The sequence below is a fragment of the Penicillium robsamsonii genome (assembly GCF_028829455.1).
Source record: "Penicillium robsamsonii strain IBT 29466 chromosome Unknown utg000005l_segment0_segment0, whole genome shotgun sequence".
Classification (NCBI taxonomy): Eukaryota; Fungi; Ascomycota; class Eurotiomycetes; order Eurotiales; family Aspergillaceae; genus Penicillium; species Penicillium robsamsonii.
Window position 1 is genome coordinate 1,629,205 of NW_026643223.1, and position 22,173 is coordinate 1,651,377.

Consider the following 22,173-nt stretch of genomic DNA (forward strand, 5'->3'; position numbering starts at 1 on the left):
AGAAACAAGAACCTGCTTTATATACATCCAAGAATCAAAGCAGTCAGACCTAATGCCAGGTCTCTACCAACGCGACATTAAATGATCAGAGATAAGAAATAAATGAAGGTAGAAGTTGACACAAGATAGCAGGTATATCACTTCAAGATCCACGTGAGAAAACATCATTGAAAAGGGAAAAAGGAAAAAAAGGAAATTGGCGAAAGAAAAAGAATGACAAAAACCGGGGTATAGAGAGGATACGTGACTGCGAAGCTTGATCGAACTAGAAATTGAGACATTCAAATGCCCCCGGGGCAAAAAAGAGTTATGGGGTATTGACAAGAAAGTGAGATTGTATGTCCACGGGGACAGTTGATCAAAATGCCAGCACTTTACAGTATGGGGACAATTTCCCCAGGGAAGCCAAGCATCATTCATGTTTTCGGTTTTTTATGTGTACCTTCCCCTGCGGATCCACCGTCGGGGCTTTTTCTCTTCTTGTCTTGTTCGTCTTCTCGAGAAAAGCTGGGACCGCTTTGCACTGCCGGAGTCGGGAAGGTGAGGGGACTGGGCAGCATGTTGGAGTCTGGGCCGGAGCGGCTGAAGCCCCATTCGGGGAAGAAGCTGGAAGGTGACGGGAGGAGTGCATCGGATACAAAGCGACTCGGCAGGGCGGATATGGGCGTTTCAATGTTATTCGAGTTATTCCCATTGTTCTGATTCCCACTATTACTGCCGTAAGAGTCGTTTCGCGTTGTGGAAACGGGTGGAGGCGGTCGCGCAAACGGATTTGGAGGCCCTTGCGCACCCGCACTCAGTATTGCACCGGCAGATGGCGACGGAGGGGGTAAGACCACGCCCGGGAGTCCAGTTTCGGCACTTCCTTTTGCAGGCGTCGAGGTTTTATTCCCAGTAGAATCACGGGACGAGTCGGCCGTGGCACTGCCACCATCGGAGGTTTCGCTAGGAATCTGCACCTTCAACTGCGGTCGTTTTGACGGCAACGGTCCACTGTTAGTTCGGGATGGTGGTTTGATTTTTGGCGTCGAAGCGACTTGCCCTCCACGAGGAGCCTCTGTCGCAGCTCTAACCGGTATTGATTTGGAACCAGGCGAGGCTTGTGGTAATGCTTCAAGCTTGAGAGAATGGTTATTGTGAGATTCATATGATCCCATTCCAGGCCCGAAACGGGCGAGCACTGATCCTCGGTCATCAATAGGCGTGAAAATACTCCGTGATTTAGATAACGACTTCATTTGCGGCGGCGATTGGCTGTGCTCTGCTTTCATTGCACCCGAGGAATCATCCTGGGGGTGCTCCGAGGCAGTCCGTTCTTGGTGACCGTCAGGTGCGAACCCTGGAGGCATCGAATTTCTCCCATGTTCCTGCATATATGCCTGCACATGCTGGTGCCCCGGAGGCATTCCTACGGCATGGCCGTGTTGTTGGAAATGCTGTTGGCCCTGGTGCTGTGTCTGATGCTGTGTCTGCTGCTGTGCCTGGTGCTGTGGCGGCATTTGCTGTGGCGGCAAACTGTGAGGGTGCATAGGAGGCGTCCCTTGGTGTTGCCCCGGTGGGTGTCCATAGTGCGTAAACTGTCCCGGTCGAGGCTGCTGGTTCATTGGATGAACATTCGGGTTGTACATAGACGGATTCTGCATGTACGTAAACCCGCCATTTTGGGGACCAGGGGGCGGCGGTGTACCATGATGCTGGGGACCTAAATTTGAGCTGACTCGGCGAACATGATTCCTTGACGAGGGACGCGAAGTGCCCTGTGGTTGCGGTGTGCCATGACGTGTCATAGCATGGATCGGGGGTGACGCGGAGGGTGCATGATTTATGTGCTGGAAGGCGGGCTGGTTTTGGAGGTGAGGGGGAATGGCGGGGTGGTTCTGTTGAACTGCTTGGATGTCCTCGGGAGCCGGTGAAACCTCATCTTCCTCGTCGTCGTCGTCTCGCTTACCCGCGAAATCTTCCGGACCTTTATGCTCGTGGGGGGGGGCCAAACTGAAAAATTACAGGTTAGAGGTTTTCGGGATGAAATCAAAGAAGCTTCTACCCACATATTGATAGCGACCAAGGGCATCATGCATGTCACATGATGAGTACTCGTATAGTTTCTTGTTGTGGCCAAAAATGATGACAGCTACGTCAACGGAGCAGAGGACAGCAAGCTCATGAGCCTTCTTGAACAGACCTCCCTTTCGTTTCAGGAACGTGCTGTAGTTGAAGCTGCGATCAGCGACTAGAATGATATCAAATGGGATGATCAACTTACACTGAGCGATTGCGGTCATCCTTGATGGCCTTGATCTCAATCTTTCTCCGACCCATGATGGGCGGCTATGGGCGCATCAATTGCGCACCGATAGCAAGATTGAGAATAAATGGTACAGCAAGCCGCGGAGCGACTTGCGAGATACCTTGCGCGATTATATTTTAATTACCCAGGATGTAGAATCGACGCGATGGCGATCGTAGCCACGCAGTGGCACACGAGTATATGTGGAGAATCTTCGTCTTTTGACGAGATTATCTGTAGGATAGGACTAGTTCAACAAAGGTATTTGAACCCAGAAAAGGGCTTTGAAGGTAAGAAACCCTGTAGACACTTGAAGAGGGGGGGGGGGGCTGGACACGACTTGGGAAACAATGACCCCCCGGCGTTCAAACAGTAGTGAACCCGAGAATATTGGATGAAATATTAGGAAATAGCGGGAAAGACAAAGCCAACGAAGTAAATGGCGGAGAAAGGATGATTGACGATGCAGGAAAGGTTGATTCTAAAGATAGAATCGAGGGAAAGACAGAGAGAAGATTTAGTTGCTGACTCATCATTCTATATTTATCATGTTACTGCACTCTTGTCCCTGCAGGTTGTCACAGTGGAGTGCTCTCCTTTAGTTCCTATTGGACGGAGTTATTTGCAGCTGCTCTTTTGATAATCTCAGCCCTTGATGTTAGTTACCCCGGGGAAAAGCTCAGGCACGGATATTTAATATGTAGAACAAGATCCACAGGCATGTCAGATTTATATTTCCAGACCAAGGGTGACCAGGCTATCCAGGCTACCCAGGCTAATCTAGAGGTATCCTGCCCTGTCTCCCTATAAAGAGTAAAGCGCCAGATCTTATAATCTGACAAAGCCACCATCTCAGATTAAGTTGAAGTTGACATAGTAACGCAAACAATTTATATGTACTCCGTACTGGATATATATGTAACCTAAAACATATGTAGGTACCAAGTACCAACTCTTTATAATCTCCCTCAATTGGCTCTTAGATTGGGCAGGTACTATAGACATATATTGACACGTCTAAATGACAGTTCCTCCAATAAAATAGCCCTAAAAGTCCATATACAAAATGCACATAACCTTGGATCCCTAAAACCCAGATCAAAGAGATGATCGTTATCTGTATCATTCACTTAAGAATCCCTTGCAAGTGAAATCCTAAGGAAATAATATAACAAAAACGTTGAAATCCTTTGTGTGGATGCATCTAACGGAGTCGAGACTCGCGGGTAAGTTAGTTTCGTTTACCCCTGAGCTTGTGAATCGCTTCGTGTTTTTTTCCTTCACTCCTAACCCTTCACTTCTCGTCTCTCCTTTTCCCTTTCTTTTTCTTTTCTTTTCCGAGGCTTTTCTTGTGTGGTTCCCACTTTGAGACAGAGATCCCACACCAGGGATCCTTTGCTCTGTCCTGCTGTTACCGGGGCTGCAGGACATCCCGGACACGTCTAGACGTTTTAACTATTCACTCGGTCTAATTATCGTGTCGGTTGTCTGCATTGTCGTCCTTGGAAACCTCTGCTAATTTGTTGCTAAACAGAAGCAAAAAAAAAAAAGCGGACCCTCAATCTATCCCCACAGTCCGATTTCTGACAACGTCAATTTTCAGTCGCAATTCCGATATGTCCTTCTTTTCTCGGGTGTTTCGGGGCAAGGATGCCACTGCGACAAAGAAGCAGGCCAAGCCTACCACAGCCCTGAACCCGACCCCTGCGAAACCCAAATGGACCGATGCGTGGCAACGGACAGAGGTCGCGCCGGAAGAAGTCCAAGACCTTGTACGAGGGTGTGTGCATGAGCTCAAGGCCCGAGGTAGGTGGATTGATATCTTGACCGTGAGATACGAAACCATTGTTCGGATTGCTGATCATTCGCTGCAGCTCTTGACACCCCATTCCTTCTCCTACCGTTCCGTCCTAGCTCCGACCCCAGTGCAGCTCGCACGTTCATTCGCAATTACTTTAATCAATCTTTCGAAAAGGGCTCGCCCGTCAATGGAGATGCCTTGTCGCAGGAGCTCCGGCTCACGGAGCCGATGGTGAGGGATAATGTCTTTCCCAGGGGTTATCAGGGGACTAACCTTGTTTCCATAGGTTCTTTGTGGTGTGATGAAATGGTGCTGGAGCAGACTTCCTGGCGGTGTCGTCACTTGGGAGGCATACGAGACCTTCAAGATGGGCGAACATGGTACGCGATATTGAACGAAATGCGGGGAACATACGCGCTGATAAAACATTAGATTCGGATATGGCCCGCGACGCTTTCTCGACTTTCATTCCGATTGGCGGCGATTCCGATGCACGCACCAATATTATTCTGGACTTCTTCGACCTTTTGGCTGCCGTTGCGGCTCATGGAAAATCCAATGGACTGGGAGGCCGCAAGCTTTCCCGATACGCGGGATGGTGGGCCTTTGAGCACGTCGATACAGGCAATGGCTTCGAGGCCGCCTATAAAAACTGGGCTGTGTATGGACCTCCATTGATCTGATACTTTCGGATGGTATTCTAACATCAATCACTAGTGCCGCCGACGCTACGAGTCATTTGTTCTTCGCCTACCTTCGTTCGTTGTCTCCCGATGTCCCTCGCGGCGTGAGCGGCATCTCATCACTCCCCATTTCTCTTCAATCACTCGTTGAAGCGACCGAATACCCCCCTGAAACCCCGACTTTGCTGCAAGTTACGACTACCAAGGTGGTTATGATTGTGGAGAATGTTTCCCCGACGCCATTTTCTTTGTTGCGACGCGCCAAGAACTTTGAATACCGCGACGACGACTGGCACCTGCAGGAGTTTGCCAACTACGAAGACCCTGTCAGCGCATTGACCGACGAGTGTATCCGTGTTCTCGGGTGTATCTCATCTGCGAACCAATCCAGCGTCTCCAGCACCAAGCAGTCGACCAGTTTGCGGGATGCATCCTGGTCTCGCTTCGAGGATATTGGATTCGGTGGTTCGATCGATTCTGATCCGGAGGATGAAGCTAAGGAAAATGGCCCACCGGCGACTGCAAGGACCTCAAAGAGTGGATCTGCCGGGGGCTTGCAATCAGTTCCTCAGTCCGGAGGAGGAGACCTTGGCCGCCCTACCACCCCCTCATGGGCAGACTTCATGTCGTCGGGATTCGCGGATGAAAACAAATTGAAGGGCCACGTGGGCCCTCTACTTTTGCCTCCTGACAAGGTTCTGCCTCCCATTGCCTCTGTACGTGGCATGAGCTCTCAGTCGCACAAGCGCTCTTTGGATCTCGAGCCGGATCTCGAGCCTGCTGAGTTGGCGAGTATCAACACCCTAGACATGGACGACTCGTTCTGGTGGGTTTGGATCAGCAGTTTGTCTGGTGATGAGCCGGTCGCCCGCAAGGCTGTGTTTGGTCGATGCGCGCTTCTGGAGACCCGCATCCGGGATACCAAATGGTTGATCCTTGAAGAGCAGATCAAGGGTGCTGCTCCAGAACCTGAGGCTGGTGCTCAGATTGTCGAGAAGAAGCGATTCTTCAGCTTTGGTAGCCGTAAGGGAAAGCTCAATCGCCGCAAGTCGTCCGCCAAGAAGGTGCCCTCCTCCATTGAAGAGTCGTACAAGCGGCCCAACAATCAGGCACCGCACAGCAAGACCAGCATCGGACCGGACCAGCACAAGCGGATCCAGGAAGCTGCAGCCGCTCTGCAAAAGAAGCACCGCGAGCAAGAAGCGGAGGCGACAGAGAACCGTGCCGCTCCGAATAACAGCCGTTACTCCAAGACCAACTCTGTCATGACCCTTCAGCCTGCTATTATGAACGAGGCCTCCCAGGCCATGAAGTGGACTAAGAACTACGACAAGGGTGCCTTCAGGGCGGCATATCTCAGCGACAACCGCGCTGGCACTGGTCAAATTGAAGAACTCCAGGACACACCCGAGCCGATTTCAAAGGATCCCGAGGAGAAGCCTGCCACGCCATTGGCGCCTCTTCCAACCAACACTGCAAAGAGTGGTCCCCCGCCACTCCCCAAAGAAGCTGCTGCTGCTGCTGTGGCCACCCCTCTTCCCCCTTCTCCCAAAGAAGCGCCCACTAAACCTGTCAATGTCGCCACACCCGAAGAGGAGAAGCCCACCACAAAGCCTGCGGTTGTTGAACAACCCACTGAGCGTCGGGATTCCGTGGACGAGGCGGGCAAGAAGCTGAAGAAGAAGACTGGCAATTCCGCCTTTAAAACCATGTTTAGTGCCAAGAAGAAGCCCGAACAGCAACAGGCTCCCGTGAAGACCAGTGATTCCAAGGAAATCTCCAATGTGGCAGCTGCCCGTGCGGCACTTGAGGCTAGGACGAAAGCAGCCCAGGAGTCCACTATCATGAAGAAGAAGCCTGTCCCGAAGGCCACCACTGTCGCCGTTGCACCCGTGGCTGCTGAGGCTGTAACGCCCTCATCGCCCCAGCATGTTGAACCGACTGTCAAGGAACCTGCAGCCAAAATCCCAACCCCGACTCAACCCTCTACCTCTCTGAAAGAGAACGGTGCGCCGCCCAAGACCAGACGCGCCGTCGAGTATGATGCCCTCTCACGCGTTGGTACCAATGAACGCGATGCGGCCGATCAGGAGTTCTCCAAGTTCGATCAGGGTCCTCTGACTGACCAGCCTGCCTTCGTCCCCGAGGATTCTCCCTCTCCCGTGGACGTCGCACCTGCCGCACAGAAGACCGAAGTTCCCCAGACCCCAGTCAACGGCAATGGTGTCCGCCCTGAGACCGCCACTTCGCCCGAGTCAACCGAAGCTACGCAGGATCGCTGGAAGGCGATTCGTGAGGCTGCCGCCCAACGTGCTGCCGCCGCCCAGGAGGAACAGGCGCACGAGCACGAGGCCGAGAACACCCGGACTAGCCAGTCAGAACGCACTGACGAGGGAGATACCAGTGGAGAAGAAAGTGAGTAGTACCTTCATTCCCCAAACTGACTCCACACTAACAATTGTCTTTACAGCCATCGAAGCCCGTGTCGCCCGCATCAAGGCCCGAGTGGCCGAGTTGACCGGCAACGTCGAGGATGGACAAAGACGCTAGCCTGTGATGTCCCATACCAGTTTTCCGCTTTCCTTTGTCCGGTTTTCCTGATCATTCCCCCCTGGCTCTCTATTCGCTCGTGATGACCCAGGATGTATCTTTTGTTAATTGTATACCCTTCTCCCGACCAGACATTAGTCGTGTTTGCTTAAGCGCAGTCTGATGACCGAACAAGGTCCACATCTCCAGATGGAGATGAACAGACCGACGAATACTGCGATACGATTAATGGCTTTTTTTTTTTTTTGGTTGCGACATCTGTTTATTTTTCTTTTCTTTCAAATGTTTTCTGGCCCCCGGTCTGCGGTCTCTCGACTGGACAAATCTGTCTTGCTTTATTTCCTTCACCCATCTATCAAATTTGGGCTATCTGTGTTTTTTTTTGTGTGTGTCTTGCTCTATTCCCCTTTCGCTACTGCTATCGATTCTGGTTTCGCTACCAATATTGAATCGCTTTGTGCTTTTGATTTCAAAGTACTATGCAATATGAAACTTATCTCAAGTATATCAGACCCAGAATATTATTATAACAGCAAACAAGTAACATGTACCCTAACTACAACCCCAAAGCTTTCAAAATCGCCTTCCCAACCCCAGCCGCCGACGCAGGATTCTGTCCTGTAATAATAGTCGACCCCGTCCCAGCAGCCTTCCCAATAACAACCATCTCCCCCCAAGGCTCCCCGGCCTTAACATACTTCCCACCCGTAACACGACCCAGCTCCGTCTCAAGCATAAACGGCATCGCAGAAGACAGATGCACGGAATCTTCCTCGGCATTCGAGAACCCGGTCACGCCAACGCCTGAGATAAGAGGTACGCCCGAGGGTGCTGTCGCGTTCAGTAGAACGCAGGGACCGTGGCAGACGGCTGCGACGGGCTTGTTGGCTGCTGCGAAGGTTTGGATTAGAGCGAGCGAGATGTGGTCGTTTGTTAGGTCGAACATTGCTATACATCCCATTGTTAGAATATGTGATTTGCAATTTATGGGATGTGTTTGGATAACAAAAATATAGCCACAGCTGGAAAAAGGGAGTAGCGAGAAAGGAATGTGATGGTGACTTACGTCCATGACCACCGACGTAGAAAATCGCATCAAACTCGCCCGCGCGCGGAAGCATATCCTCCAACTTGTACGTGTTCGTCCATAGGGCTTTTTGTTCTTTCAGGAACTTTTGCGATACCTCGTCTCCCTCGAACATCTTGACTGATCTTGGATCTAGGGGGGCTTCGCCTCCTTTTGGGGAGGCGACTGTTAGGGAGACTTTGTCATGGAGGACATCGTAGGGATGGGCGAATTCGGGCTGGTGGATGGTTAGTATGGTTTCATTGGGATTTATTGTGTGATTGATTTATTTTGAAAAAAAAGATGTGTAGGTGTATGTAGGCGTTTGAAGCTATAATTGGTGTTACATACCAGGAACCAGCCGGTTGGGTCACCGGTGGCTTCGATCTTGTCGTAGGAAGTGAGGACGACGAGGACTTTAGGTGCCATTTTTGCTGTTCTTTTCTGAAAGGTATCGAATAGTATGTTTGATGTTTGTTTTAATTGAGGGCGAAGGGTAGCTCTGAGATTCTTATATGCCTCCACGCCGCTTGCGGCGATCACCATCGCCGCACTATCACTATCCCGTCACCGGCTCCACCAAGGCCAATGGATTTTCGCACAGCTAATATTGTTTTTTGGTAAGAGAGTGAAGATTGTGAAGACCAAGGTCGGTTATTGGGATGATATCATACCTATGAACATGGACGTCTCTATAAGACCATTAATTAACATATATCTGTCTATGGATTACAGGACATCTGCTTTTAATCTATCGTATTATTCACTAGTTATTGGTGGGGTTAAGTGAATCCCTTAATTGAGCCGCACGAGTCTACAAATGGGGCCATACAAAAGGTACTTACGATCCGAATTTCTTTTAAAACATCATATTGCTCAACTACTACATAGATTTTAGAAAACAGCTTCACTCTTAATTGTAGAGTTGTTTCGATTCTTAACACCAACATCTCCCCTGCGTATATTTTATGGTAGAGAGATGAGTTAAAACTTTTGACTTTAAGTACCTTATATACGATGGCCCCATACGGAAGGTACCTACAACATATTTCAAGGGATTTGCATCAGACTACTAGTAGATAATTTTTGTATTCGACCAGGTGGCCGAATCCTCCCTTGGGGAATTGGGCCATACGTATATTTAGATATGAACCAACCTGAGATAAGTTATGTTATATGCAGCTATATAGACAGGATAAAGTCTACCGGGTGGGGCCTTTCCTATTTAGGCTGCCGCTGCTTCATGAGGGCGCTCATGCTCAGGATCACTGAGTAGACGTCAGTACGCGCTCAGACTCAGTGATCATGCTCAGTCCTATCACGTGACCGATGACTAATGCTCAGTGATTGCTCAGTGATTGCTCAGTCGTGCTCAGTGTCGGCTCAGTGAGTGCTCAGTGAGTGCTCAGGCGAACTAGGTGATTCCTTACTAAGCCTCAAGTGAGCACCCTCTGATTTTGCCAGCACAAAATAGACCATACTCAAAATAGACGGACCCCACAGGGCCATTTATTCCGTGATGGCTAGTCCGTCGGTCATGTTTGGGCTGCCCTCGTTTTCTGACTACCCTACCCCATCAGTGATTTGCGTCATATCTGTCGTGCAGGGAATAAAATGGAAATAGTCATGCATTACGGGGCGATAATGTCAAAGTCTACAATTTCTAGAGGTGGCTCGAGCTCAAAATGTCAGGTACAAAAGGGGATCATGTCCAGCTCTAGATATCTCATGACTGCTTTCGAATTCAGATCGCTTTCCTCGAGCAGTGCCTCTAAGCTTAGATCAGGCAGCGTCTTCGATAATGGGCGGACAGCTCTTTTTCTCCGAGCGCGATGAAAAGGCGAAAGAGAAGCGTCGACTCCTTAGAGAGAAGAATGGCTTCGTCCCCGGAGCACACAAGGAGGAAGATTCCATTCGAAACAAAAACAAAAAACTTCCTAAGACAAAGAGGTTACATCAAGAGAAATTGGGACTTTGGCTCGAGTACGTTGAGAAAAATGCCGGCCAAATCGTTGCTGACTTTTTCCCAGCTTCACGGCAGATCCCGAAAATGGATATCAGGATTATAAAACCTTTGAGGGGTGTGAGGCTCCGAGCCATGACATGGTGAAGTAATTCATTCGTTGGCTTGCAAAATCTACATTAGGTCGACTTACCGAGGGCAAAGAGCCAACTGTGAGGTCTGCTCAGGCGTGGGCTGAGCAGTTCTTCGGTGGTTTCGCTGAATTTACCAAAACCGAAGTCATTCCAGAGGATCGAACGGAAGTCTACCAAGTAAGTCCATCCCTGTTTTCTTCTGAAGTAATCAATGGACGGAATTAATCTTTATCGAACGGGAAATAGTGGATCAGGAATACCTTAACGGTAGATAAAGTTGTTGTGAATAAGAAAAAGCAGAAATATAACTTTACAAAGGACGACTTTTTGAAAGTCGTCTCCTCGATATGGCAAATTGATCATAAGAAATTCATTCCTGGGCTGATCAAAGTTAACATACTATTTGCTCTTTAACTATATCTTTTCACTGGAGCAAGGGTGGGAAGTTTTATGCCCTCGGATGAGAACAAACGCCAGAGAGGCCTTCGATACGAAGTAGGTGAACTACCATTCCTAACGATTATTCTGTTCTAAGGCCTGATATTAGCACATCGACTTGGTTCTGTTTCCTTCGCGCACCGATCCTTGGGAAGTGGGATGGAGGGTCAACCAGGTTTGGCTGAAGAATAATCGAGATTCAGAATATACAGTGTAAGGCTGGAAATTTCTTGACTATCACTTGATTGCACTAATATGTTTCAAGGTTCGGAATTGGTATACGAGATAGCAGCAAACCGCAGTTCGCATCTGGCGAGGTCCTCCTCAGCCTTGCACTGGAACACGGCGCTCTTTTTAGGAAGGCTGCAATTACACAATGTTATTGTATGGTAAATCATGGATAATTTAATGCCTTACCTTGTGTAACAGCCATGCTTGATGGCAATTTGGACGTCTAAATTTGTAGGACGACAGAGACTGATTGAGGGCACTATAGTAATAAACAGGCAATTAATTAATGGCAAGGAAGGGCGTGTAGATTCGACGACATGAACCAATCCGCTCCAGGGTTTGAAGTACACAGTTCTCTGTATTTACTCCTTTTACACACCAAATGCTCCAAGGATCTCAAAAGATGACCACATATACCAAATTGTCAGGCTGGCCCATGGAATGGGTATGTGGAAAATAAATGTTGGCCTAAAACCAATTGACGAGATTGCCTACCTGTCGAATCTCCTCCCCACTCTCTCCCGTGAAATTTGGATAGTTAACCTATTAAATTACCAGCCTCCAGCATTTTCTATCCGCATTCTTACTTTTTCGCTTTCCAGCCACAATCAGATGTTCCTCTGACCAAAGTAGCCAATTCCTAGCTCGTGTGTTTTTGTTAGATCTTAATAAAACCTTGAGGCTGGTCATACATGTACAGTTCAGCCATTTGCCTCGCATCCAGTACAACTTTCTTTAGCACTTAATAAACACACTATGCCTAGATCATGTCCCGGGTTTCTCCTCCTCTGCTTGGCCATCGGCCGCGCCGAGTCGTCCACGTTTCAGTCAATACATTGCCTGGAATCCGGAAAGCTCAAGGGAACCACTCCTGCAGACATCCCTCCATTTGGAAAACGCCAGTCTTCCTGAGCGCCGTGTGACCTAGCGCCCGCTAGCCCACATTTAAAATCCGACTAATGTGTGCCCCCAGGTGGATACCTCGTACAGCCTACGGAAACAAGGGTCTAGCGAGTCAGCGCTAGTATGAGAAACGAGAGGGGAAAAGGTAAATGGGTAATGAAGGAAGGGAACACTGAATGCCCAGCCAGATATCTCAGTTCTTTTGGCCAGCAAAACAATGATCATTAAGCCTTAAGCCCTTAGGACAGTTGGGTCTTTCAGACACTGAAAATTTCACCGATTTGCTCCTAGCATCTCAAAAGTGGTAACAACATTAGGAGTAAGACTATATCCTATTGCCTACTCGGAAGTTGAGGAATCTAGCTTGGATAGGCGCTTCACAACAAATCCACTAGCGACACGGGATAGACGTGGCGCCCTATCACGACCATCGGCGCAGCATGCCCCTCATATAGCAGCGAAATGCCGGCCCCATTTCCCGAAGAAGCGTTTTCCGACATGGTGGGGGTTCAAGCCGCTTTTTCAGCCGCAAAGAAAAATTCACCCATGCAATATAAGAATTCCCATGTCGCCCCGGCTGTATCGCAAACGACGTGCCAGTGAGGCTTTGGGGAAGAACCGCAAGTAACTCGCTAGGATCACCAGGCCCGCAGGCTGTGGCTATCAACAATTCAAACTACTATTGGCAAGGCAAACGATGTCTACCCCAGTAGATAACGATTACAACCTGCAGGAGGCGTGGGACAGGGCTTGCACATCGTTTGCGCAGACAGCGAAAGTTGACCTGACTACTACGCCGAAGTACACGGTCGACCAAGTTCTAGACCAGATTCGGACGAAGCAAGATGAAGATGACGAGCGAAATAACAAGTATAAAACTGCAAAAGATGTGATCGGCAAGACGTTGAACTTCGTCATGGTCTTAGGTGGCATAGCCGCCCAAGGCGCCAGTATGGTGGGTGACAAAACAGGTCAAAAACATATGAAGAAAACGGGTGCTGATCGATTTATCTTAGGTATTTGCTCCTAGCAGTTTGTGCTTCAATGCGATTTCATATCTCATTAGCACCGGATCAAAGTACAAGCGCATCTTCAGCAGCCTTTCCGAGTTGTTCCGGCGTATTTCCGACGTGCTGGAGCGCTGCAAAATCTATATGCGTCTTCCTGCTGACGCAGTTGACATCTCGCTTCGCAAGATTATCAACGAGGAACTGGTATGCTTCGTCGACATTTGCGCTTTGTCCATCAAGGTATTGAGGGGTCACAAAGTCTTCACTGCGTTGAAGGTATTTGCATTCGACAGTGACGAGGGTGTGAGTGGCCAGCTAGGTCGCCTGGCGACGCTAGTTGAGCGAGAGTCTCAGATGCGTGCAACACTGGGCTTTGAGTCGCAGAAAACCAGTGAGAGGAATATCATTGAAAACAAAGAAGGAACCAAGAAGATCAACGCCACAGTGGACAGGTTGCTCACTTTTGAGAAGAAGAAAGAAGCGGATAATGTGGCCAAAAGGCTACTAAACAGCATTGATTCAAGCCTCGATACTCCAAGTGAGACTCACAAAACCTCACAAACAATTTACAAGCGATTGTTGAATGACCAGGTCCCCGGAAGTGGAGAGTGGCTTCGGACTGATCCTCTGTACACAGCATGGGCGAAACCTCAAGACTCATCTTGTTCAATCCTCGGTATCTCCGGGGGAAGGGATATGGCAAGTCTTTCCTTTTTGCAGCGATAGTCCAACACCTGCAAGAAGCTCACGCACAAGTTGCCGACGATCTCAAGTGCATTTCGACTGCCTACCACATTTTTGAACACGAGAAAGGAAATGCTTCTTTGCTCAAAGCTTTGAAGGTTCTGGCATGGCAGATTGCCAACAAAGATGTCGTTTATCGTAAAGATCTAAGCTCCACCAAAGTTGGCGGTATCAATCAGATAGAGAACATTTGGGAAACACTTTTTGCCAAGTCCTACAAAAGTGACTCCACTTTCTTCGTTTTGTTGGATGGCGTTGACCAGGTGGACAAGAACCACCTCAAGGACTTCATGCAGCTGTTGACAGAACTGGAAGCTATCTCTGGGACTTGGCATCGGTTCAAGCTCCGTATCCTTCTCTCTGGACGCGATCAAACGATGACCAAGATCAAGTCTCGGATGGGTGAGGGAATATCAATCATTGATGTGGCTTCGAAAAACAGCGATGACATGGAGAAATATATCATCGACCGCATGAACAAGATGGAGATTTTGAGCGGTTCGTCGGACCAACTTCCTTCACTACGGCGCGAAATCTTGCAAGCCCTCACGGCGCAGACGCATGGTGATTTCGTCAACGTCGGCCTCATCTTGCATGAGATCAGCGGCAAACAACGCCCGGGGGAAATTAGAGACATCTTGTCACGTTCTGGAGGCAACCGATCTGACACGATTGAGAGAAAAATGGAACTGCTAAATGACACACTCAGCGATGAAGATATCTCTGATCTGAACGACCTCCTCACTTGGGTGGTGTTTGCCTCGCGTCCTCTGACCCTGGAAGAACTAGAGGCAGTGCTCTTCCTGAAGGCCCGTGAGTCCTCTCTGCGCCCACTATCCGAGAAGATTTTAGATCAGTATTCATCACTGCTCAAGATCTTTGGTGAACCGCATTCCATAACAAAAACCATACCACCCACCTCAGTAGTCATGCTAGTATCTGACTCGATAGAAGAGTTCTTGCGAGCCAAGCCTGACCCTGAAACCGCTGACGATGAGCAGGGCATGGGTCCCACGTGTGATGTCAATGAGGTTGAGGTCAGGATAGTTAAGAGATTCCTTGAGTCGGTCTGCGACCCGAAATTGTTCAACAAATTTGGATTCGATAATTTCTTCCAAAATAAATTGAAAGGAAAGACTGCTAGGGTCGGAGTCGATATTGAGAGCGCACACCTTAAGATTGTCACGTCTTGTCTGGATGTGATCTGCTCAGAGCAATCTCCCGGCCTTGCTCCTTTACTCGATTATGCGGTCGACTATTTCGCTGTGCATCTCCAAAACACAGATCCATCACTGACACAGCCTCAACAAAAGACTGCCCTTGGACCTAAACTTGTGAGCCTATTTTTTGATGATGAAATAATTAAGCGATGGTGGTGGACGCCTTGGCGGAGGCACGATTGGATCTACAACGATAAATTTGCTGATGTTGCGCTAAAATGGCTACAGGACTCAGCCGTCACCAAGAATATCTCTGTGGAACAAACCAAGTGGGTCAAGAGCTTGAGTTCGAAATCAGAACCCGATGCAGATATTATCGAACACATCGCTCGATATTTGGCTCGCATTTGGCTCCAACCAAGTGTTTATGATATCACTGATGTTTTCGCTGCGTTCTATGGATATGCCACAAAGGTAAGCCCAAGCAAAGTAGAGAAAAGCAAACAAGTATGGAGTGGCCTGGTAACCGATCGCATTTTAGATTGAGAATCGCAAAAGCCCGACACTCCAGAGATCTACCAGTGACCCGAGCCCGGGTGATGCCAATGCCTCCCAAATCTTGGACACCGCAGAATACGCTCGAAAGTACATTGGAATTAGCACTTTGGGCTACACGGAGACCCGTAGACTAGCACGCACTCTTCAAAAGTATCACCTGTATCCCGAGGCTATCGAAAAGTTCAAGCTGGCCTCTTCGCTCGACGCATACAACTGGTTCTCGGAATGGGGCCTGGCAACCTGCTATGCACACGAGAAGGACTATGCACTCGCAATCGAGATAGCGGAAGCAGCCAAGAAGACTATCAAGGATGGAGACACCGAAGAAGACCATTTGGTCATTCCAGACCTGGATCGTGACCTGGCCGGATGGAATGCCGATGCCGGACACATCGATGAAGCCGTTGGAATATACGAATCTCTCCTGCAGGATAATCCCAACGACTATGAGACAGCACTCTCGCTGACGATTCTTTTTCACAACGAGAAAAACCGTGGCGGTCTTCTTCATTTCTTAGAATCACTCAAGGAGTCTACAGATGGGACTGGGCAGGACCGACTCATACAAGCATTCCACTACAACTGCGACAGTGCGGAATATCACGCAGCAATTTGTGCCCTTGGTTCCGAAGCGGCAGCCTTTGATTCCATCTTTGAAAGCTACGAGGCAGCCATCACTGCTGCCAAAACACGGCTCGCAGAGGCAAGGAAGACAGAGGAAAGCCAATTAGAAGAATATTGCCGTGCTTGCCAGGCAACCCTCATGCACCATTTCGCATACCTTTGCTATGAGAATAGCACCGATAAGCCCGAGCGAAAGGTAATCGCAATCGATCAGTGGGTGCGCATTTTGGAAATGGAGAACTTGGCCGGTGACTACAACCTCACGAGCACCAAGCTGTACGTGCGCTCCAGGCTTGCGAGTGTCTGCTTTATTGAAGCACGCCGAGACCCAGGATCCGCAGGTCCCTACATAGAGCAACTGGAGCAACTTGCTGCGTTGCAAAGCGTCACCAGTGTTGACGCTGATTGGTGTTATTCGACGTATCCAACGCGCTTGCTCGCGCGGTATTACGCACTTCAAGGAGACAAAGAGAAAGCTAAAGACGCCCTGCGCCCTTATGTCAAAGCTAGCCTCGATATTCTTGTCGATGATGATCCCCTCAACGACTGGCAAGGATACAATGAGTTGGCAATGTATTTGATTCATGCGGAAGAGGACGATGACTGTCTTGCAGCATGGTCATTGATTGTACCAACCACTGATACCCAATACGACGGAGAATCCTCAGGTGACAAGTCTTCTCAAGAACCTACAGGGCCCTTATATGTCGTGTGCGATGGAAACTGCGGGACAACGTGGTCGTTCGCCAACGATATATACGCTTGCAGACAATGCGACTACATACATTTTGACCTAGCCTGCTTGAACAAGTTGCGCGAAGGGACTTTGGATATTTCGATATGTGGAAAAGATCATGAGATGCTCCATGTCCCGGCATATGATGCGGTTAAGATGGAGGAAATTGGCGACGGGAACGTCAAGGTTGGAGAGCAGGTTATGTCGGTCGAGAGGTGGATTCAGAGGCTAAAAGAAAATTGGGGAATTAAATCAGGATATGTGCTCTAGCTTAGATATATTACGATTCATTGAAGGTGTTGATAAAATTGGCCCCAATTGGCTTGCTAGTAAGCATTTGGTTTCGAGATTGTTTAAGTCTGAACCCAAATATAAAGTATTCCTCCACCAATTTATAGCGCTTTGCACGATGGTGTGGCTTCCTTCTTGCCTTTGCTGTGCATGTCCATGGCATAGACATAAAAGACTGGGGATCAGTAGCTGAGCGTTCTCTTTTCTTCATCCCCATCAATTCAACTTAATTCGTCCTTCTATTCTTCCAATACATTAAAGGTACATCTATATAATGGTGCAATTTGCTTCCACCTTCGCCAGGCATTCTCAGTCTGGCAGGAGCTGTCTTTGCTCATCCCGGCCACGATATTCGTGCTGAGGCTGCCGAGCGTGCTTCCTTCTTAGAGAACGCCCCCGTTCACCGGCGCAGCCTCGCCCAGTGTGCCTCCAAGCTCAAGGCCCGTGGCCATGAGAACGCCAACGTTGTTCGCCGTGCCAACCGTGTCAAAGCCATCCGTCAGAAGCGTGGCCTGCAGCACAGTGGGTTTCAGTCTATGTACTTGCATGCACTAAAAGACGAACCACATTACCCAGACGTCCAGTTCCACAAGGCCCGCTCCCTCAACAGCGTCCTGAACACCGACCACAACTCCACCCTGTTTGGTGTCAGCCCTTCCACCGACCCCAGCGTTTTGTTCGGATCCGAAACTACTAAGAGTTCTCGTGTCGTTTGCTCTCTTAGACGATCTCCAAGATTTAGTCTATCCTCCATTTCCCTCCTTTACCGACATTCAAGCAGGCGAGAAACCATCAGTGGACAATATCTTGACCCATATCATACCGTTCTGTAAGCCTTATCAAGGCTTGCGAGGAAGGAAATCGAGGAGCGATTCCGAGCAAGTACAAAACGATGCAAAAGAGCAACACAATTTTGCATGTACCGACGAGTGCCAAGCTTTTGCTGATCACCTTGTCAAGCAATGGCCGTGCTCTACACCCTCTGTCGATGGCTTTCAGTTAACCTATCTAGATGCCGACAAGGCGATAGGGGCAATTTCATTGGAGTGGCTTCGGATGTATAAAAACTTACAGTTGTTGGATCACATCAAGGAAGTTCAGGCAGTGCTCAACGATCATTGGGCAAACATGAATGATGTGGCACCGGAACACGTCCTCCCGGCCTATCAAGAACACGGTGATGAACCGATGCATGACTACTCCGCGCCCCATGTGGGCCAGCTATTGCGGAAGCCTGGCTCTAGACTCATGCTGTGTTATGATCTCAGCTCTCTCGAGCGTTGGATGGATGGCAAGATGGCCATCCCGGCGGAGATCCCACTAGAGCAGGAGACTTACACAACGCCCGAAGTTGCAGAGTTGGAGCACATCATATCGAGTTTTGTATCTTCAGATTGCTCAGTCAGATATAGATACGGCCAAGATCTAAGAGAGAGCATCGGCGCTCTGAAGAGAGTGCAATCAAAGACGGTTACGGCAGTGAAAATGCTTGAATTTGATTTCGTGCAAGAAGTCAAGTGGTATAATCACAAAATCAAAAGGCCTCGTACCATTGTCGACCGCCACTTCTGTCAAATTACCGAATCACTGGCCCGCGGTGAAGTGAGCTACTATTGGTTGGAGGCTGGCAACCTTTGGCCTGTGCTGACGCCAACGTCCATTTTGGAACAACTTCGGTCAACATCTCAGTGTTTCTTCGGCTCAGGCATGAGAGGCGCCCTACTCGACTACGGGATGGAAGTGGTGAAGCTGCAGCAATTGATTCGAATGAAAGAAGCCTTAGGGAAACAGGAAGGGAAGCTTTGTCAAGAGTACAACAACTGGAGTGGTAGGAATTGGAGTCCCACTACATACCCAGATTGACTTCTACTAGAAATAGATTCTGACATGAAAATCCGCCCTGAACAAGTCATAGTGGCCCAAGAGATGATTGGCTGCAACTCAGTCCTTCAGATGAATATGGGCTAAGGGAAAACTTCAATGATCATACCCATGGTTGCGTGCTTATTAGCCGCAGAATGGTAAAACCAACGAAAGTGGTCCTATGACAGCTTTCGCCTCCCAGCTGGAGGTGGGACAACCAGGATCGACCACCAAATTGATGACGCCAGCCTTTCATTGAGGGGACAACGGTCAAGAGTTGTGCTGACCAAGTGCATTTGGATGAGGTTAGCGTGGTGCATTTTATTGAGGTGAGCTGCTGACTTAGCTGCTCCCGCGCTCTGCTCAGATCGTGCTCAGTGAGTAGGATCAGGCTGCTCAGTGAGCAAATCAGAGCGCTCAGGTCATGCTCAGTGAGTGGGATCGCTCAGCTCAGTGAGCAAATCAGAGCGCTCAGGTCACGCTCAGTGAGCGGGATCGGATTGCTCAGTGAGCGTGGCATGTGGCTTACATAACGATCAGGTGATGCTCAGGGCGTGCTCAGTTCTACTCAGTGAGCAAAAAGCGGCAAGGGGTGAGCACTAAAACGGAAGGGGAAAGCCAAGACTTGTCAGACATTATCCTGTCTATATGTACTTTGTTCAAAAAAGCAACACCCTAGTCACATCACGTGTAAACTTCTCCTTTATGGCCTCTAACCCCTCGTTTACGTGGACAGATATCTTTTGATACTCTCGAGAAATGACCGAGATCGAGATCTGGGTATCGGGAACGGGACTGGTGGGGGCTCTCAGGCTTGGGGTACGTTGCAATATGTAGTACTTTTGCTAAGCCACTGGACAAAGGTATGGGATCAACTGGCATTTGCGAAAAGCCCTCCACTCTGAGGCTTGAAGGTGTTGTAGGAACCATACAGAGAAAAGAAAAGAAAAAAAAAAAAGATAAATAAGTGTAGGAGCTAGAGTACATTTTTAGATTGCATAATCGGGCTCCAGATGGTCCTCGGGTCTTTTATATATTTTCATTAATGCCTCTTTTAGTCCCCTTTTTGTTCCATATATTTTACCTATCTTGGTCAAACCCTTATGTTTATATTTCTCCTATTCTTCGGGCTTTCTTGGGAGACTTTCGAACCTGAACACAAATAGTGACTGCTCTGCGAGATTCGGAGACGTCTAACAGAGTGTATCGTGACATCCCTTGAATGAAATCAATTATAGTAATAGCGAGAAAATTGTCTAGAAGCTGCCTGGTGTTGAAGAGACCTAATATTAACAGACCTCCTTGTAGCACGAATCCCTAGGCTATTCAATCAAGGTTTTCTCCCAACTACAACGTAAACATCAAGGCAATAATAGCAACCAAGGCTGTGCAAGTCACTTAGCATAGCCTCCCTCAGGGTCGTAAGCTGGTCCACGGATTGTATTCCATCCACCTTGTGTGTTTTTAAAGCAGCAGTCAGGGCATGCTGGATTGCAACGGCAACTGTGAGATTGACGTCTTCCCGAGTGTCTGGGTTGTCAAGAGTGTAGATCCGCTCTTCACAAGATTCCAGTCCACTGTTCTGGAATGTGCCATAAAGAGCAGCAACACTAAAGGGGGATCAGTTAGTTTACCTAACAATAGGAAAAATCAGACTTACTGTGGTGTTTTCCCAAGCGAATTCAGAGTCCTTCGGAGTAAGTCAATTCCATGTCGTGCATTGGTGGCTCGTTTCCCTTCGGGCTCTCCTTTGACTACACAGTCATGTGCGGCACAATCAACCCATTGCAAATAACCCCCTGGCTCTGCTCACTGGTAGGTTAGACCTTGGATCAATGGGATCTGAGATAGGAAGCTTCGTACTGAGAAGTGTCATCAAATTCTGCACGGCAGGCTCCCATTCGTCATGAGATAAAGCCGCCACCATAACTCGAACATTGACGACGTCATATTCTCCTAGATACTCCTCCGGGAATGGCTCTAGGAAATTTTGATGGTGGAAGGTAATGTTTTCTGGCAATGCATCCTTGGAGGGAAACATGACGTCTGAGATGTCAAATCCGTCAAGCTGACAAGTTGCTGGGAGAACAGCAGCGAGCTCACGGAGCCAGATCCTTGGGAAACAGTGTCAGAATATTTATCCTGTCTGATGCAGTTGAAACTCACCCAGTCCCTGTGCCAACATCTGCAATGCGCATCCGATCATGTTGTTTGATGGCTGGATGAAGCAGATACCCAATACTGACCTGCCAGGCTTTGAATTGCGTCTCCAGCCTATATTCTATGTTAAAAGGGTATTGGATGAAAAATTGCTTAGGTCTTCACCTTTCGCTTTCGGCCATGTTTCTAACCAGCAAATATTCACCATGTTGGACTTCGGACATTTTCGAATGCTGAAAGGGATACAATCTCGAGAGGTGTGATTTAGCTTGATTTTTTGCAGAGTCCTAGGTGCGAAACTGGCTTCTTATGAGGGTGCGGTAGCAGAGGGATTAAAACAGCTGCGCTGTCGCTGTAACAGTAACTAGGTTCCCTATTCAGCCCTATTAAGCCCCACAGCCCGTGCTCAGTTAAGCATTTATCCCAACGCCATCAAATTAATTTAGCTGCTTTCGCTTTCTGGATATCTCTCTCTTCTATGCCTTGGGATGCATATTCCACATGCTCGGGTGACCCACGTAGCTGGCTGTAAACCCCACGAAACCTGCTCATAGTTAAACGCGCTACTTAGGCTTTCGGTGCTCTAATCGTAGCGCGCCTAAACTAAGAAATCCCCCATGCAAGTAGAGTTTGGTGGACTTGTCGAAGATCGCGCGGGCAAAGAATGAGAAAACTCATTCTTTTCGTGACCATACGTACTATTTTAGAAAAAATTGGAGTTTATATACCGGAATAGTCTCTTCCGCTTTGATATTACATAGGTATGTCCTAAAGTAATTAGCGTGACGACATTTATTAGAATATAAGGCATAAAATCCGCTTGGAGTGGGACAGGGGTGTGGGCTCTCAGCCCCTGTCACACCCAATCAATTGCAGGGCAGCATCTGCCCAGCGGAAATCCGGCAAAGCCTTTGAGCTTGTCCGGTCCGAAAAGGTCGCTGTCACCTCGGAATGGGACCTGACTGCAATCA

General features: G+C 48.7%; 7 protein-coding genes across 7 annotated transcripts; 4 read left to right on the top strand and 3 right to left on the bottom strand.

Moving 5' to 3' along the window:
- Positions 1–416: 416 nt before the first annotated feature.
- On the bottom strand, positions 417–2,319 carry rlmA (SRF-type transcription factor RlmA; the record flags this gene model as incomplete). Its single annotated transcript, XM_057232912.1, has 3 exons — positions 417–1,973; positions 2,049–2,205; positions 2,264–2,319. The coding sequence occupies 3 exons, from the start codon at positions 2,317–2,319 to the stop codon at positions 417–419; spliced, it is 1,770 nt and encodes a 589-aa protein (XP_057082454.1).
- Positions 2,320–3,903: 1,584 nt separating this feature from the next.
- N7447_008651 (DUF1708 domain-containing protein) lies at positions 3,904–7,321 on the top strand (the record flags this gene model as incomplete). The annotated part of the gene is made up of 6 exons (XM_057232913.1): positions 3,904–4,093; positions 4,162–4,319; positions 4,375–4,468; positions 4,521–4,749; positions 4,806–7,186; positions 7,242–7,321. 6 exons carry the CDS (start codon positions 3,904–3,906, stop codon positions 7,319–7,321), a joined length of 3,132 nt encoding a protein of 1,043 aa, XP_057082455.1.
- Positions 7,322–7,877: 556 nt separating this feature from the next.
- N7447_008652 (ThiJ/PfpI family protein) lies at positions 7,878–8,816 on the bottom strand (the record flags this gene model as incomplete). Its single annotated transcript, XM_057232914.1, has 3 exons — positions 7,878–8,269; positions 8,388–8,625; positions 8,739–8,816. The coding sequence occupies 3 exons, from the start codon at positions 8,814–8,816 to the stop codon at positions 7,878–7,880; spliced, it is 708 nt and encodes a 235-aa protein (XP_057082456.1).
- Positions 8,817–10,188: 1,372 nt separating this feature from the next.
- On the top strand, positions 10,189–10,898 carry N7447_008653 (uncharacterized protein; the record flags this gene model as incomplete). Its single annotated transcript, XM_057232915.1, has 3 exons — positions 10,189–10,468; positions 10,534–10,661; positions 10,731–10,898. 3 exons carry the CDS (start codon positions 10,189–10,191, stop codon positions 10,896–10,898), a joined length of 576 nt encoding a protein of 191 aa, XP_057082457.1.
- Positions 10,899–12,753: 1,855 nt separating this feature from the next.
- Positions 12,754–18,012, top strand: N7447_008654 (uncharacterized protein; the record flags this gene model as incomplete). The annotated part of the gene is made up of 5 exons (XM_057232916.1): positions 12,754–13,011; positions 13,073–13,742; positions 13,793–15,444; positions 15,512–17,103; positions 17,493–18,012. The coding sequence occupies 5 exons, from the start codon at positions 12,754–12,756 to the stop codon at positions 18,010–18,012; spliced, it is 4,692 nt and encodes a 1,563-aa protein (XP_057082458.1).
- Positions 18,013–18,307: 295 nt separating this feature from the next.
- On the top strand, positions 18,308–19,042 carry N7447_008655 (uncharacterized protein; the record flags this gene model as incomplete). Its single annotated transcript, XM_057232917.1, has 1 exon — positions 18,308–19,042. One exon carries the CDS (start codon positions 18,308–18,310, stop codon positions 19,040–19,042), a length of 735 nt encoding a protein of 244 aa, XP_057082459.1.
- Positions 19,043–20,372: 1,330 nt separating this feature from the next.
- N7447_008656 (class I SAM-dependent methyltransferase) lies at positions 20,373–21,426 on the bottom strand (the record flags this gene model as incomplete). Its single annotated transcript, XM_057232918.1, has 5 exons — positions 20,373–20,652; positions 20,703–20,847; positions 20,906–21,156; positions 21,209–21,316; positions 21,368–21,426. The coding sequence occupies 5 exons, from the start codon at positions 21,424–21,426 to the stop codon at positions 20,373–20,375; spliced, it is 843 nt and encodes a 280-aa protein (XP_057082460.1).
- Positions 21,427–22,173: the final 747 nt, after the last annotated feature.